This window comes from Aquarana catesbeiana, linkage group LG09 (genome assembly GCF_042186555.1).
Source record: "Aquarana catesbeiana isolate 2022-GZ linkage group LG09, ASM4218655v1, whole genome shotgun sequence".
Classification (NCBI taxonomy): domain Eukaryota; kingdom Metazoa; phylum Chordata; class Amphibia; order Anura; family Ranidae; genus Aquarana; species Aquarana catesbeiana.
Window position 1 is genome coordinate 298713010 of NC_133332.1, and position 17427 is coordinate 298730436.

Here is a 17427-nt window from a genome sequence, read left to right on the forward strand (position 1 = left end):
TCAGACAAGAGCACTTTCCTCCATACATTTTGGGAGTCTCTCATATGCCACTCACAATGTGCCATTTTGTTTTTTACTGAAAGTAATGGCTTTCTTCTGGCCACTCTGCCAAGCCCAACTCTATGGAGCATACGGCTTATTGTTGTCCTATGTACAGATACTCCAGTCTCTGCTGTGGAACTCTGCAACTCCTCCAGGGTTACCTTAGGTCTCTGTGCTGCCTCTCTGATTAATGCCCTCCTCGCCCAGGCTGTGAGTTTTGGTGTGCGGCTGTCTCTTGGCAGGTTTGCTGTTGTGCCATGTTCTTTCCATTTGGTTATGATAGATTTGATGGTGCTCCTAGTGATCATCAGAGATTTGGATATTTTTTTTTTATAACTTAACCCTAACTTGTACTTCTCAACAACATTGTCCCTTACTTGTTTGGAGAGTTCCTTGGTCTTCATGGCAGTGTTTGGTTAGTGGTGCCTCTTGCTTAGGTGTTGCAGCCTCTGGGGCCTTTCAAAAAGGTGTGTATATGTAATGACAGATCATGTGACACTTAGATTGCGCACAGGTGGACATAATTTCACTAATGATTTGACTTCTGAAGGTAACTGGTTGCACCAGAGCTCTTTATGGGCTTCATAACAAAAGGGTCGAATACATACACACATGCCAATTATCAGTTTTTTATTTCTGAAAAAAAAAAGTTTTATGTATATATTTTTCTAATTTCACTTCACCAACTTAGACTATTGTGTTCTGATCTATCACATATAATTCAGATTTAAAAAAACATTGAACTAAAGGCTGTAATGTAACAAAATAGGTAAAAAGCCAAGGGGATGAATACTTTTGCAAGGCACTGTATGTAAGCAGGCATTTGTATTGTTTCTAAATTACTTTTAATTAAAAAGTATTAAGCTATCGGTTTCCCCTCTTTACTTGACTTCAATGGGCTAGCATGATGGAGAGGAGGAGAGGAAGACTGACTTTTTTTTAACAACCGAGCAAGTTCCAAGACCTAACCACTTTAGCGCATTTGACCTTCTTTTTAGTTCAAGAGGTCATGGCCCTCTGATATGTCCCACTCTGATGAGAAGGAGATTGGAGGAATTTGCTGAATAAGATCCAAGGTGCTCAGGGAGACCCCACAAGCCCTTTATGATCCTATCTGTCATACGGCAGGGGGATCCACAACATCTGGTGAGTACATCTACACAAAATCTTTCACTGTATGAGCCATGTAGGAGGAATCCTTTTCGTTGGATTATTCTAAAAGTGTTTTGGGGACTTTATTTATTCACCGTCTATTCACATTTCTATTCAACATCATGCAATTGTTTGGACTTTTATTTACTTTTTGGGCACATAAAGTTTTTATAGTCTTGGGTCTGTTTATCTAAACAGTCCCCCTTTTGTTCTATATCACTGTTTGGTATATGCAAGTTTGCACCAAGTAGATGCAGTTCTTAATTTATTATTTATTTATGTGGTATTGGCAAGCACCAATTGCACATTAGGTTTGTGCACATTTAGCAATTCACTTACATAGTTACATAGTAGGTGAGGTTGAAAAAAGACACAAGTCCATCAAGTCCAACCTATGTGTGTGATTATGTGTCAGTATTACATTACATATCCCTGTATATTGCGGTCATTCAGGTGATTATCTAATAGTTTCTTGAAGCTATCAATGCTCCCCGCTGAGACCACCGCCTGTGGAAGGGAATTCCACATCCTTGCCGCTCTTACAGTAAAGAACCCTCTACGTAGTTTAAGGTTAAACCTCTTTTCTTCTAATTGTAATGAGTGGCCACGAGTCTTATTAAACTCTCTTCTGCGAAAAAGTTTTATCCCTATTGTGGGGTCACCAGTACAGTATTTGTAAATTGAAATCATATCCCCTCTCAAGCGTCTCTTCTCCAGAGAGAATAAGTTCAGTGCTCGCAACCTTTCCTCATAACTAAGATCCTCCAGACCCTTTATTAGCTTTGTTGCCCTTCTTTGTACTCGCTCCATTTCCAGTACGTCCCTCCTGAGGACTGGTGCCCAGAACTGGACAGCATGCTCCAGGTGCGGCCGGACCAGAGTCTTGTAGAGCGGGAGAATTATTGTTTTATCTCTGCAGTTGATCCCCCTTTTAATGCATGCCAATATTCTGTTTGCTTTATTAGCAGCAGCTTGGCATTGCATGCCATTGCTGAGCCTATCATCCACTAGGACCCCCAAGTCCTTTTCCATCCTAGATTCCCCCAGAGGTTCTCCCCCCAGTGTATAGATTGCATTCATATTTTTGCCACCCAAATGCATTATTTTACATTTTTCTACATTGAACCTCATTTGCCATGTAGTCGCCCACCCCAAAATTTTGGAACAGCAGCTGCCATCTAATTTAATTGAATCACTTTGGCGCGGGTGTATTGATTTATATAAGTTTGCACATCTCTATGTAGACCTGCACCAGATTTTACATACTCCAACCCCCATAAAGGCAGCAACAGTAGCCTACAAAATAAACAGTGCATACAATGAAGATCACTAACCTATACAACGTGTGCCTTTAAGATCAAATCCTGGATCACATGCACACCTATAAGAGCCAATGGTATTGAGACACCTCTGCTGGCATGGAGAGGACTGGGCACATTCGTCGACATCTAGAAGACAAGAACACCAAGGTTAATTATTATGTGGATTACCACATTGCTCATCAGTACACATATGTACAAGGTACATCCATGATATGGGATTTCCACAGCATGATAGGTGTTCCAAGAGAGCACAGGAATGGAAAATATACACAGTCATACTAAACACACGGAAGGAGACCTCATAAATGTGTGTAATCAGAGGTTTAGCCATTCAGCATTTTAAACAGTTTTTTCTTTTTTTCAACAAAACAGTTAGGCTTAACCTGGTAAAAGATGTGACTGGGTTAAAGTGAACCTGTCACAAGCTTGTAAAATTCCTACTGAGTACATGAAGAATAAATGTATAAGAACAGGTAACCTTCAATATAGGCCTCTATGTAGAACCCATATGTAATTCCAAAGATTTTGGCAGGTGAAGTTATAGGCAAATGTGGACTTTTCTTTTAGGTCGTCTAGCTTGGCTTTGCTTCACCCATCTCCACCTTACATTAAAAGACCAATACAGAGGGGGTTAGGAGGTTGGAGGGGATAGGGCCAAACTTGACTTTTAAAGGAAATGTTTCAGCTGCCTACTTACTCTGGATCTCTACTGTTCTATTTTAGGGACAAGTTTGTGTTTGTCTGAATCCAGAAGTCAGCTGTCATTCATGGGCCAATGAGCTGCTTGAGGACGGGGATTCCCTGCCCTGCAGCTGATGTACAAAGAAGAGGCTGGGATGGTAATGACATCATTGACCTAATATGGTCAACCAGGTGAGCCTGATCGAAGCTTCTGCCGGAATCTGGAATGAGAGGAGGCCCTGTGAAAGACCTGCTTGCTTGAGGAATTTCATTTCTCCGCTGGATCAAAATCACCAAGAGGAAACAAGGCTAGACAAAAGAATGATTTAAATTGGTCAAGTGGTGAATGCAGGTTCACTCTACCCTGCTTAAAGAAAGGCATATCTTGAGGCATTAAGGGACTCCTTTTAAGTTCAATAAACAATGGGACCCTTGGTTGCAGATTCCAGGTCTAGCCCCATTGGCCTTAGTGTCCTTGTAGATACTACAATGTTAACTGAATTGATGGTTAAAATTTAATTTGATATGGTCTGCAATGCCGTAGTGGTGGATATGGGTGGCAGCGACACACAGTGGTTAGGTATGTTTTTTTAGAGATATATGTTTGTTTTTAGATAAGGGCTTAGCAGTAGTATGGCTCCCACGTTTACCATTCTTTGTGATGTATAATGGGCATATATCCGATGCTCCCCGAAACGTCAATGGTTATCATGAGTAAGGGTACTCTCTTTCTGAACTTAATGTTTTACTGATTCATGGCTTTATTGTTATGTGCCTTTGTACAGATGCTGATTCTCAATTTTTCATTAGTGTAGAAATGTATGACCTCCATTGTACACTATGATGAGGCATATATTATTTTAGATGGTTTTGTGTTTTATTTTTATTTTATTTTTTTGCTTGTAAAATGATAAAAAGTTATTTGGAAAAAAAAATGGTCAGCCTGCTATCCCTGCAGCCACCAGGGTTAGCAGGAGGAAATCGGAGAACATCATAATCCTAGTGGAGACAGACACAGACATCTTTTTATTACCTTCGCAGGCTGTTCCCCCGGCGTTGGGTCGGAACCCAGGTCCGCAGCGCAGATGGCATCGGTATTTTCCGGGCATGTTGATACATTCTTGTCCCGATGGACACTGATGGGTGCCCATTTTGCATTCATCTAGGTCTGTAGTAAATGGTTGGAAAGAAGGGGATGATTGTGAGTCTTCATTTTGCTATGAAAGCATTATCACCACACTTAAAACTGAATCCCAGGAATACACAAAGTAGAAATGGATATACTGTATGTGACCTGTTTTACCTGCCAAAGGATTTGTAATTCTGTTCAGCAAGCGTTGTGCTCCAAAAAGCACAGCCAGTTTCTTGCCTCAACTATAACAGCAGCATCACTTGGTCAAGAACCCCCCCCAGAATTCTGACTAGACAACAAAAGAAGCAGCAGCACCAATATGTCATTACTCTGTTAACTTCTCCTGCAGCCATATTAGTTCTGGGCTTCCTCCTACCAGTCTGAGAGCTGCTGTGCAAGGGGTGCTTACCTCTGCAGTTGCGGTTATCCATTGCCAAGGTATACCCTGCTGGGCAGGAACAGGAGTAACTGCCCAGGATGTTATGACAGGTGTGGGAACATGGCCTGTGGATCTCACACTCATCCACATCTAGGAAAGATAAACACATGGAGGTTACGATGTGCCAACTTTATCCCTACATTCTGTATCTACCCACACCAGCAGTCTCCAGAAATGCTGATGTAGACACATTACTGGCTCTTATACACTCACCTGTACAGTACGAGTCTGCAGACTGTATGAAGCCCAGAGGACACGCTCCTCCATTCAAGCCTGGTGACAGAAAACACAAGTTAAATGTATAACTGTGAATTCCGGTCAGTATAAAAATGGCCAAAAATGAGGAGAATTTCAAGTTAGGTGAACATGACTTTTTTCCTAATTGTGATCTGCAGCTGTACCCACAATGAATGTTACAGAATTACTTTTCAGCAGATCCTAGCAAACGTCTAAGGAAGGGAACATTTGCTGCTGAAGGGACTGCATTATCTGTAATGGCTAATGTGCTACCTAATGCAGGTTTTGTTTCCTGGTAGAGGCCTACAACACTATGGAATAAATAAGCTTCTAGTAGACAGTGAATCCAAAAAACAGACAAAGGTCTTGCAGGCCTATTGAATTGTGAGTTTTGCGTTGAGCATCCCATTTATAGGACTAGCTCAGGACAGAACACAGTGCTGAAAACGTATACAGTATGTATTCTGGGGCCTAAATCACTATAGACTGCAATAAGAGAAAGGAGGGAATCTCTCAAATGCCTATTCCCTCTTAGACAGTTGTCATCAGAACAAGTGACCCCATTGGAAGATTTCCCATCTATTCCTGTTCTGGTTTCCTATCGCTTTCTGCTCTGGTAACGATGGTCACCAGTATGAATAGAAGAGATTGGTCTTCCCAGATGGACTAGAGACACCAATAAAATGCTGACATTGGCTCTGAGCCTTCTATGCTCTAAGAAACTAAAAACAATGTTTTGGTTAAAGTTCGTGGAGGGAAAAGGTTAAATGTTGAATTAGGTTAACTGTATTCTAACTGTATGCATGGAGAAGGAATGGGTTAACCTAAAGTGGTTGTAAATACTCACATATACCCAGTGCAGTGACTGGCCTCAGGTGATACACAGAGATTAAACAAATCCTCCCACATACAGTGCTTTGAAAAAGTATTCACACCCCTTGACATTTTCCACATTTTGTCATGTTACAATCAAAAATGTAAATGTATTTTATTGGGATTGTATGTGATAAACCAACACAAAGTGGCACATAATTGTGAAGTGAAAGGAAAATGATAAATGGTTTTCAAAAGTTTTTACAAATAAATATGTGAAAAGTGTGGCATGCATTTGTATTTAGCCCCTTTACTCTGATACCCCTAATTAAAATCTAGTGAAACCAATTGTCTTCAGAAGCCACCTAATTAGTAAATAGAGTCCACCTGTGTGTAATTTATTCTCAGTATAAATACAGCTGTTCTGTGAAGCCCTCAGATGTTTGTTAGAGAACCTTAGTGAACAAACAGCATCATGAACACACCAGACAGGTCAGGGATAAAGTTGTGGAGAAGTTTAAAGCAGGGTTAGGCTATAAAAAAATATCCCAAGCTTTGAACATCTCACGGAGCACTGTTCAATCTATCATCCGAAAATGGAAAGAGTATGGCACAACTGCAAACCTACCAAGACATGGCCCTCCACCTAAACTGACAGGCCGGGCAAGGAGAGCATTATTCAGAGAAGCAGCCAAAAGGTCCATGGTAACTCTGGAGGAGCTGCAGAGATCCACAGCTCAGGTGGGAGAATCTGTCCACAGGACAACTATTAGTCGTGCACTCTACAAATCTGGTCTTTATGGAAGAGTGGCAAGAAGAAAGCCATTGTTGAAAGAAAGCCATAAGAAGTCCCGTTTGCGGTTTGCGAAAAGCCATGTGGAGAACACAGCAAACATGTGGTAGAAGGTGCTCTCGTCAGATGAAAAAAAATTTAACTTTTTGGCCTAAAAGCAAAACGCTATGTGTGGCAGAAAACTAACACTGCACATCACAGGACAGGACTAGAAAAAGGAAGTTCAATAGCCAGTAGCCAATAGCTGCCCTTGCGTCATTTTTGGTCGGAATAGCATACAGACGAGTGATTTTCCCGATAGGAACTGATTCCGTCGGAAAGATTTGAAACATGTTCAATTTCTAGGTCCGTCAGAATTTTAGAAAGAAAAAGTCCGATGAAGCCCACACATGATCGGAATGTCCGACGGAATGATTCCATTGGACCTTTCCTGCCGGAAAGTCCGGTCGTGTGTACGCAGCATTAGAGTCTGCAAAAGACTTGAGACTGGGGCAGAGGTTCAGCTACCAGCAAGACAATGGGATAGGATTCATGCTGATAGCAGAGGAAGGAGACAGCAGACAGAAATAACACTTAAGCCTCCTACACACTACTATTTTTTTTTTCGTTCAAGCCAGCAGGCTGAACGAAAAAAAAACTGACAGCTCAGATCCGAGTCGCTGTACTAATGCTGATCGGGTGCCGATTGGCAGACCTTTTTAAGTCATGCCCCTTCGACAGAAGCCAGGCCAAACAGCCGGCTTCTATCGGACCGGCTGCAGTACACAGGGGCTGAATTTCGGCCGGTTTCCATTGAACTGGCTGATGCCGCCCGAAATTCGGCTCATGTGTACTAGGTTTTTTTTTTTTTCAAATATAATTTTTAAAAAAGGTTTTCAACAAAGAAAAGAAATAAAAAATAAAAAGGAAAGAAATACCTTAAAGGCATAATACAACAGTGGTCTTTTACATCATTCTGAACATGTTCCATCCAAATACAACAGACATATATTTTCCCATAAGTGCTTCCACTCTATCTGCAGGGAAACTAATCTATAACATCACAGAGCTTCACTTAATTCTTAGATCTATCTTTGTAACCTGTGGACATATCAACAACCGTGCAGTATTATTATACACCATAAATAACATGTTCCAAGTAATTGTTTACCTCTGCGTAATTCCCACATCTCTAATATAAATGGAAAATCGTCTATTATCTGATTACTGGACCACTAGTTGAAGTAGAAAAAATTAAATACATAGAACATATAAACAGAATAGAAAGAATACGAGAAAAAGAGAGGGGGGGGGGGGGGGGGAGTACAAGTTCGACGCGAGCGCGATGGACCGATTCAGGATCCCATCCTGCAACAGAGCCCCATTAAGGGGATTCTCAAGAATTTAATAAAGTTTGTCCTTCATCTGAGAAGATATACATATTCCAAGCCAACCAATTTTTAGAGTGTTTGTCTTGTTTGTGTTGGGCCGTAAGTACCAGGTCTTCCATCTTTTTAATTTCCTCAACTCTGCGCAGCCACATCCCCACCGTAGGGGGTGTATTCTGTTTCCATAAAGCTGGAATGCAGGACTTGGCTGCATTAAGCAAATGTCTAATCACTGACTTCTTATATGATCTAATCGGGCTTGAAGTGACGTGTAGCAGAAAGATTGCGGGATCTCTCTGCGTTATGTGACTCGTAAATTTTTTGACTATTGTCTCAACCGCTATCCAAAAATTTTGTAATAGAGGGCAAGACCAAAAAATATGTAAAAGTGTCCCTTTAACTGAGCAACACCTCCAACATTTATCAGAAGTGTTAGGGAAAAATTTGTGTAGTAATTGAGGCGTGTAATACCATCTGGTAAGAATTTTATAATTTGTCTCCTGAATTTTAGTACAGATCGATGATTTCAGTGTGAGTTGGAGTATGTTTTGTGTTTGTGCTGCTGTAAAATTGCATTGTAGGTCACATTCCCATTTTCGCAAAAATAGCAAATCTGGTTGTTCCGTTGGTGCGTTGAGTAGGGAGTATGTCTTGGAGAGCACTTGGGACAATGTACCTTCCTCTCTACAATATTCTTCTAGGGTTGTCATGTCACGTCTAAATCTTGTAGGTTCTGGTATTGAATGAAGGAAATGGTGCAACCTAATTGCTTTCCAAAATGATAATTGAAAACCCCCATTATCTTTCGTCAGGGACTGAATTGAGGTCCAATGGTCCTCTTCTACATAATGTGTTGCGCAGTCTTTGCCTGCGTTCCAGAGCGTCTCGTATTCTAAGTAGTCTAGTCCTGGTTTGAACTCTGGATTTCCCAAAATGGGAAATAAGGGGGACTGTTTAGATGTCAGCGAAGTGGTTTTAAGTATACCTGAGCCCACGTACAGCGTGGCCCCTATGATCGGGTGTACAGTCATGTCCCTGGGTAGTTGCTCATAGCACCATATAGCCCCTTTCAAGGGGACATTGACCTGGTGGTTCTCTACTTGGACCCAAAGTTTGGATTTGTCATGTCTATTCCAGTCAATGATCCTCCCTAAATGTACTGCTTGATAATAGTGTTTTGCATCAGGGAGGGCAAGACCCCCACAGTGTTTCGGCAGGGTCATATAACGTCTTTTTAGTCTAGGTTTCGAATGTGCCCACACAAATTTTATAAATAAAGAATGTATTTGTTTAAAGTAGCCAGCAGGTATCCTTATTGGCAAGGCTTGAAACAGGTATAGAAATTTTGGGAGAATGCAAATTTTAATTAAATTGCATCTCCCAAACCATGAATGCAGACCCTTGCCCCACTCTTCAAGCAGCTCTTTAACTTTGCAAAGGATTGGAGGGAAGTTCAGCTCAAAGGTGCGTTTCAGGTCCCTAGGTATATTAGTGCCCAGATAGGTAAAGTGACTGTCTGACCATTTAAAATTGAATTTGGTCTTCAGGAGGGATAGCTGTTCTGTCGACATATTGATTTCCATTGCTGTTGATTTGTCAAAATTAATCTTTAGATTAGAGATGTTCCCGTATTTCTGGAATTCTCTAATTAAATTTGGGAGAGATATGATCGGGTTAGTTAAAGAGAATAGGAGATCATCGGCATAAGCCGAGATCTTGTATTGCTGGCGATCTATAGTGATCCCTGAGCAGGGATGGACTGGCCATCGGGTCTACCGGGAGTTTCCCGGTGGGCCGATGGCTCAGTGGGCAGGTTTCAGCGGGCGCCTATTGCATCGGAGACCCGCATCGATCTACCCGTCAATCGCCGACAGCTGGCGCCTGACGGGTAGATCGAGATTTAGCCAGCATGCAGAGTAGCGCAGGAAGTGTCTGTGATAGGTTCTCTCTCATGTCATGCTGCTCCCATCACAGACGCTTCCTGTGCTACTCTGCATGCTGGCTAGTAAACAATGTGCCCCATAATGGGCCATGATGTGCCCCATAATGTGCCATGTGCCATAATGTGCCCCAAGCCCTGATGTGTCCCCATGTGCTATGTGCCCTGATGTGCCCTAATGTGCCCCATGCCCTAATGTGCTATGTACCCTGATTTGCCCTGATGTGTTGTGCCCTGGGCCAGTCTGGATGAAGTCCAGGGCCACATTTTGTTCCAGTCCAGCCCTGTCCCTGAGATATCTGGATTGTTGCGTATCGTGTTCAGAAAGGGTTTGAGTACCAGGGCAAAAAGGAGGGGTGACAATGGGCATCCCTGTCTGGTACCATTAGAAATGTTGAAGGGATCAGACAGGATTCCATTGGCTTTGACCCTGGCTGTTGGTATCGAGTAAATGTTGGAAATCCACTGTAGCATATGGCTACCTAATCCTACGTGTTTAAGTACTGCCGTCATAAATTCCCAACTCACCCGATCAAATGCTTTCTCAGCATCTGTGCTGAGAAAGGTGCATGGCGCTTTAGTTATGTTGGCTCTATGTATCAGGTTGAGCACCTTTGTGGTGTTGTCCCTGGCTTCGTGCGTAGGGACAAAACCCACCTGATTTAAATGTATCAGGTCTGTCATATGCTGGGATAGTCTATTTGCTAAAACTTTGGTGAGGAGTTTGAGATCTATATTTAAAAGAGATATAGGCCTGTAACTGCCACATGCCGAGGGATCCTTCCCTTCTTTAGGTATAAGGGAAATGTGGGCGCTTAAGGTGTCTCTCTGTAGATGGCCCCCCTCTGTAAGATTGTTAAAGAGTTTCAGCATATGTGGGCCTAGTATCGGTAGGAGTGTCTGGTAGTACTGCAGGGTCAGCCCGTCCGGGCCAGGAGCTTTACCCGGTTTCATATGCTTAAGTGCGCGTGTACTAGGTTTTATGCTCTGGATTGAGACAAGTACACACTATAGAGAGTATATGCTTTGTTCAAATTTCATGTGGTTTACAACCACTTTAAGTGTTAAGGCTGATTGGCAGCTGGGAGAGCCACAGGGATTCACAGAGAAATATACATTCTTTCTGGGCGTTGAAAAGTTGCATGCTCAAATTGCCCTTTCAGGCACCTAAAAGTAACATACTGATGTAACTTACAGTTTATTCAAAGGAGACATAAAAGATCATACATCATAGATCAGTCAAAGAAAACAGAAAGTGAGCTGTCACTGCTGAGGTTTTTGGGAATTTTACCCAAATACTGTATTTTGGATGCACTTTGGGGTCCCTTTTGCTTACAAGCAGGACTAATGCCGCGTACACACGACCGGTTTTGCTGTCGGAATAAACTCCGCAGGTTACTCCGACGGAATTTCGTTCAAGCGGTCTTGCATACACACAGTCACACCAAAGTCTGACCGTCCAGAACGAGGTGACGTACAACACGGACGACGGGACTAGAAAAAGGTAGTTCAATAGCCAGTAGCCAATAGCTTCCGTCTCATACTTGCTTCAGAACATGAGTCGTTTTTGGTCCATCGGAACAGCATACAGACGAGTGGTTTTCCCAATAGGAATTGGTTCCTTCGGAAAAATATAGAATATGTTCTCTTTCTAAGTCCGTCTGAATTTTCGACAGAAAAAGTCCGATGGGATATACACACGGTCGGAATATAGGATAAAAAGCTCCCATCGGACTCTTTCTGTCGGAAATTCCGCTCGTGTGTACGCGGCATTAGTGTTTACCAATTTTGTATTGTGCAGCAAACTACAGTACTCTTTGAGGGAAGTTCTAAAAACTTAACTGTAGTTCTGTTCAGCATCAGATTCAAACTAGAAAATCTTGTGTAGTAGGTGGAGCTCGTCCTGCTGGTAAAACTGGAACATTTTCAAGATTTACAAGAAAAAAAACAAAAAAAAAAAAAAACAGCAGCTTATAGTAAAAAAAGACCTCTGCTGTGATACCTGCTTGGAGGGAGGCCGTCAGCTGGAAGTGAAGCTCCTCTGATTCAGGAATGTACGAGGATCGGATGGCACTAATGTGCACTCGTTGGGTAGGCTTGGGTTGACGTCCTAGCGTAGAGTTGTACTCCACGGTGTGGTTACAGCGCAGTGTTAGGTAACTTGCACCAGTGGTGAAAGTTGGAGATGACCAAGCATTTATCTGTCCTCCTCCAGTCTGTATGTATGTCTCACTGAACTCCTGAACATGAAAAATTCACATCAAAGATATTAGAGGCAAAGGTGTAGCCACCTTGTGTACTTTTCTACACATTGAGATATAAAATAGGCACTGGCTGTGCAGTATAAAAGCAGACCCCATATCATTAGAATACAACTTCAAGGGGAAAAAAGTAATAATATGATCACGAGGTCTCCTTCGCATTTTTCTGGGAAGTAAATTCTCTATCAGGGCTACCTGACAAATGGAGCATTTCTGAAGACTGTGGTTTGTAACCCCCCTGAAATATTTCTGAACTTTGCAGGCTGTTGAAACTTTTTACCCCACCCATGTAGTTGCGGTATATACAACAAACACTGCCATTGTTGCAGACAGTGTTAATTTTGTCAACTAAAACATTTTAGTCGACTAAATGAATGTTATTTTAGTCGACTAAAATACAACTAAAACTAAAACAACTGAGATGACTAAAATACGCCTAAAACTAAAATGGCATTTTAGTCAAAAGACTAAAGTGGGACTAAAACTAAAATGCCATTTTATTCAAATGCTAAGTCTAAAACTAAATTGAAATTTGACTTCAAAATTAACATTGGTCTGTAGTGCATGTTCATACCTCAATGCCATTATAAATAACATATTAGATTTTTCACTCCAGCAGTATTTAATGAGTTTAGAAATTGTAGAGAAATGTTAACGAATGCATTACAATTTAATTACACCTATTAGATTTTAGACGATTAAAATGAGTTTAATGCAGCGTACACACGGTCGGACTTTTCGACCGGACTTGTCTGACGGACGCCGACGGACCAAATCCAGCGGACAAACCGATCATGTGTGGGCTTCACCGGACCTTCAGCGGACTTTTCCAGTCGCAAATCTGACGGACTTTGGATTTGGAACATGCTTCAAATCTTTACGTCGTAACTCCGCCGGACCCAGAAATCCGCTCGTCTGTATGTTAGTCCGACGGACAAAAACCAACGCTAGGGCAGCTATTGGCTACTGGCTAACAACTTCCTTATTTTAGTCCGGTGTACGTCATCACGTACGAATCCGTTGGACTTTGGTGTGATCGTGTGTAGGCAAGTCCGTTCGTTAAAAAGTCCGTCAGAAGTCCGTCAAAATTCCGCTGGAGAGTCTGTTGGACCAGTTCGGTCGAAAAGTCCGCCCTTGTGTACGCGGCCTTAGTCGACTAAAATGTACTGGAGATTTAGTCGACTAAATATGACTAAAACAATTGCAGAAGACTAAAATGGGACTAAAACTAAAATGCCATTTTAGTCCTAAGACTAAAACTAAATCGAAATTTGCTGCCAAAATTAACACTGTTTCCAAACAGGAATTGTTTTAAATTACCACTCCTCTGTGCCTTCTAACTTAAAGCGAATGTAAACCTTCAATTTGTTTTTTAATAACAAACATGTCATACAGTGAGGAAAAAAAAGTATTTGATCCCTTGCTGATTTTGTATGTTTGCCCACTGACAAAAAAAATGATGTGTCTATAATTTTAATGGTAGGTTTATTTTAACAGTGAGAGACAGATTAACAATAAAAATATCCAGTAAAAAACGCATTTCAAAAAAGTTATAAATTGATTTGTATTTTAATGAGTGAAATAAGTATTTGATCCCCAATTAATCAGCAAGATTTGCTCCCGGGTCTCTTCTATACAGGTAACGAGCTGAGAATATGAGCACTCTCTTAAAGGGAGTGCTCCTAATCTCAGCTTGTTACCTGTATAAAAGACACCTGTCCACAGAAGCAATCAATCAATGAGATTCCAATCTCTCCACCATGGCCAAGACCAAAGAGCTGCCCAAGGATGTCAGGGAAAAGATTGTAGACCTACACAGGGCTGGAATGGGCTACAAGACCATCGCCAAGCAGCTTGGTGAGAGGGTGACAACAGTTGGTGCGATTATTTGCAAATGGAAGAAACACAAAATAACTGTCAATCTCCCTCGGTCTGGGGCTCCATGCAAGATCTCACCTTGTGGAGTTTTAATGATCATGAGAACGGTGAGGAATCAGCCCAGAACTACAAGGGAGAATCTTGTCAATGATCTCAAGGTTGCTGGGACCATAGTCACCAAGAAAACAATTGGTAACACACTAGGCTGTGAAGAACTGAAATCCTGCAGCGCCCGCAAGGTCCCCCTGCTCAAGAAAGCACAAGTACAGGCTGATCTGAAGTTTGCTAATGAACTTCTGAATGATTCAGAGGAGAACTGGGTGAAAGTGTTGTGGTCATATGGGACCAAAATCAAGCTCTTGTTTGGAGGAGGAGGAATGCTGCCTTTAAACCCACGAACACCATTCCCACCATCAAACATGGGAAGTGGAAACATTATGCTTTGGGGGTGTTTTTCTGCTTAGGGGACAGGACAACTTCACCGAATCAAGGGGATGATGGATGGGGCCATGTACCGACAAATCTTGGGTGAGAATCTCCTTCCCTCATCCAGGGCTTTGGAAATGGGTCATGGATGGGTATTTCAGCATAACAATAAACCAAAACACATGGCCAAGGGGACAAAGGAGTGGCTCAAGAAGAAGCACATTAAGGTCATGGAGTGGACTAGCCAGTCTCCAGACCTTAATCCTATAGAAAATATGTGGAGGGAGCTGAAGGTTTGAGTTACAAAATGTCAACCTCGAAACCTTAATGGCTTGGAGAGGATCTGCAGAGGAGTGGGATAAAATCCCTCCTGAGATGTGTGCAAACTTGGTGGCCAACTACAAGAAACATCTGACCTCTGTGATTGCCAACAAGGGTTTTACCACCAAGTACTAAGTCATGTTTTGCAAAGGGGTCAAATACTTATTTCACTCATTAAAATGCAAATCAATGTATAACTTTAAAAAAAAAAAATTCTGTTTTTGTTTTTTTGTTGTTGTTATTCTGTCTCTCACTGTTAAAATCAACCTACCATTAAAATGATAGATGGATCATTTCTTTGTCAGTGGGCAAACGTACAAAATCAGCAGGGGATAAAATACATTTATCCCTCACTGTACTTAACTGCTCTGTGCAAAGGTTTTGCAAAGAGCAGCCCCGTTCCTCCTCTTCTCGGGTCCCCTACTGTTGCTCCCAGCTCCTCCCCCCACTGAGTGGCCATATAGCAAGCCGCTTGCTATGGGGGCACTTGTGCGTTCTCGCTCCTGAGCCGGCTCTGTGTGTCCATAGATAAGCTCACAGTGTGCAGTGAAATCAGCAAGCAATTTCATTACAGGAGAAGAGCCTGTACAACAGTGCAAGGCTGGAGTTCAGCTTTAATGATGGGATATGTGATAATAACACTAGCCCTGCCTAACCGCTTGCATCTACAGCAGCTTCTTCTTTCTCTAGCATCCATGCACAGTGAGCTATGTGGTCAGTGTGTCTTTATACTTTGATGTAGCTGGGGATACAACTCATACCTGGACAATGACATCAGAAGACACCACAGTGTCTGGTACAAATCCATTAATCACAATATCAAACCAGAGGGTGCCTTCAGCATCCAGGCCTCGAGCGATATGTGTGATTCGCAGCTGCTGACCTGAAAAACAAACACATCTTAGAAAATGAGGGAAATATTGGCTGTCTATAGGTCTAAGTAACTACGCTAAGCACTGCTTTGTGTCTGTTATAGATACAATCATTATTAAGTTATTTATGATGCCTCCATCTCTCCAGCTTGTGAAAAGTGAAGCAGCCACTCAGAGTTTGGTAAATCAGATCAGAGAATGAATCATTTGGATTGGTTAGTACTAACTGCTGCTCTTTGGTATTTGACAATTTTGGCTCACCTGTTGCAAACTCCACCTGAGACTCTTTGCGGAAGACGCCCTTAGTCAGGGAGAAACCATTGGTAGTGCCATCATGGGGGAAAGCTCCAGACCAGTAAAGGGGGGCAATCATAGACACCAGCACTCTCATCAAGGGACCTGTCAGGGAAAGCAAGATACGCAATGGGCTCAATTCACTAAGCGTTAATGCATGTGATATTTACCATAATCTGTATTTTTAGCCATGTGACTGTTGTTTTCATCTCTCATTGGTTGTCAACAAGGGTCATTATGACAAAAATGATTGCTATAGCTTATTGAATTGAATTAAATCTATATCCCCAATTACCACTCCACATGTAGAACTTATATTAAAGCTCAACTTCAAGCAAACAGTTAAATACACAGATGAAATGCACATAAGGGAGAAGATGTTTTACATGTCAAAGAATTTGTATTTTTTTTTTTTTTTGGTGCCCCGTGTGAGGAACAAAGGATTTGTTTTTCTGTCCATCCAGTTCTCAGATATACACACCACTGCCATACAGCACAGCCCTGAAAGGTAGGGCAGGAGACCTGGTTCTTCTCTGCTGCAGTTTAGGAAGACTTACAGGTTTGTATAGAAAAGGGTGACTCAGAGGGTTGGATGTGTTATTGCCATCAACGACTTGGAAAGCAAATATACACCTCAATATGGGATTTTTAAGGCAATGTAATAAAAATATTTGTATTTGAATAAAAGAATAATTTATTGGTACATAGAAAATATATAACATACAAAAATAATTTTAGTGATAATGAATTTAAAATGATTCATCAAATAACATGACAGTATGTAAATAGTACTTCTAAATCGTGATACATCCTACTACAGGATACAATCACCACCTATAGTGATACGGTGGCGTCAAGTAGTATTCCGACGCGTTTCAACTATATCAAAAAGTCTTCCTCAGGGAAAGATTGCATCATCAATTACAGGCCAACTTTTACGCTCTCCTCTTTCACCTTCATTAAGAGATTCTTTAGTTCTTCTTCACTTTCTGCCATTAGTGTGGCATTGTCTGCATATTTATTATTATTAAGCAAGATTTATATAGCGCTAACAGTTTGCTCAGCACTTAACAAAATGAAGGAAGACATTACAATTACATTACAATTTGGTACAAGAGGAATCAGAGGGCCCTGCTTGCTAGAGCTTACAATCTAAGAGGAAGGGTCAATTGATACAAAAGGTAATAGCTGTGGGGGATGAGCTGATGGAGAAAGTAAAACACTGTATTAGTTAGAAGCAGGATAAGCTTTTTTAAAGAGAACGGTTTTTAGGGAACGTCGAAAGATGGATAGATTAGGAGATAGTTGGACAGATTAGTGTACAGAGTTCCAAAGGATGGGAGAATCTGTCGAGAAATCCTGGAGGTGAGCATGGGAGGAGGTGACAAGGGAGCTAGAGAGCAGGAAGTCTTGGGAGGACTGAAGGGAGCGGCTTGGTTGGTATTTTGAGAGTAGATT

The 17427-nt window shown here is 41.7% G+C and overlaps 1 protein-coding gene across 1 annotated transcript in view; it reads right to left on the bottom strand.

Moving 5' to 3' along the window:
- HMCN2 (hemicentin 2) overlaps positions 1-17427 on the bottom strand; it is a 318398-nt gene that overhangs the window by 12239 nt on the left and 288732 nt on the right. The window contains exons 78-84 of the mRNA XM_073600486.1: positions 15937-16074; positions 15565-15686; positions 11920-12157; positions 4982-5041; positions 4739-4858; positions 4231-4365; positions 2529-2642 (exon numbers count right to left, since the gene is read on the bottom strand). Coding sequence (XP_073456587.1) covers positions 2529-2642; positions 4231-4365; positions 4739-4858; positions 4982-5041; positions 11920-12157; positions 15565-15686; positions 15937-16074 — 927 coding nt within the window. The remainder of the gene's footprint in view (positions 1-2528; positions 2643-4230; positions 4366-4738; positions 4859-4981; positions 5042-11919; positions 12158-15564; positions 15687-15936; positions 16075-17427) is intronic.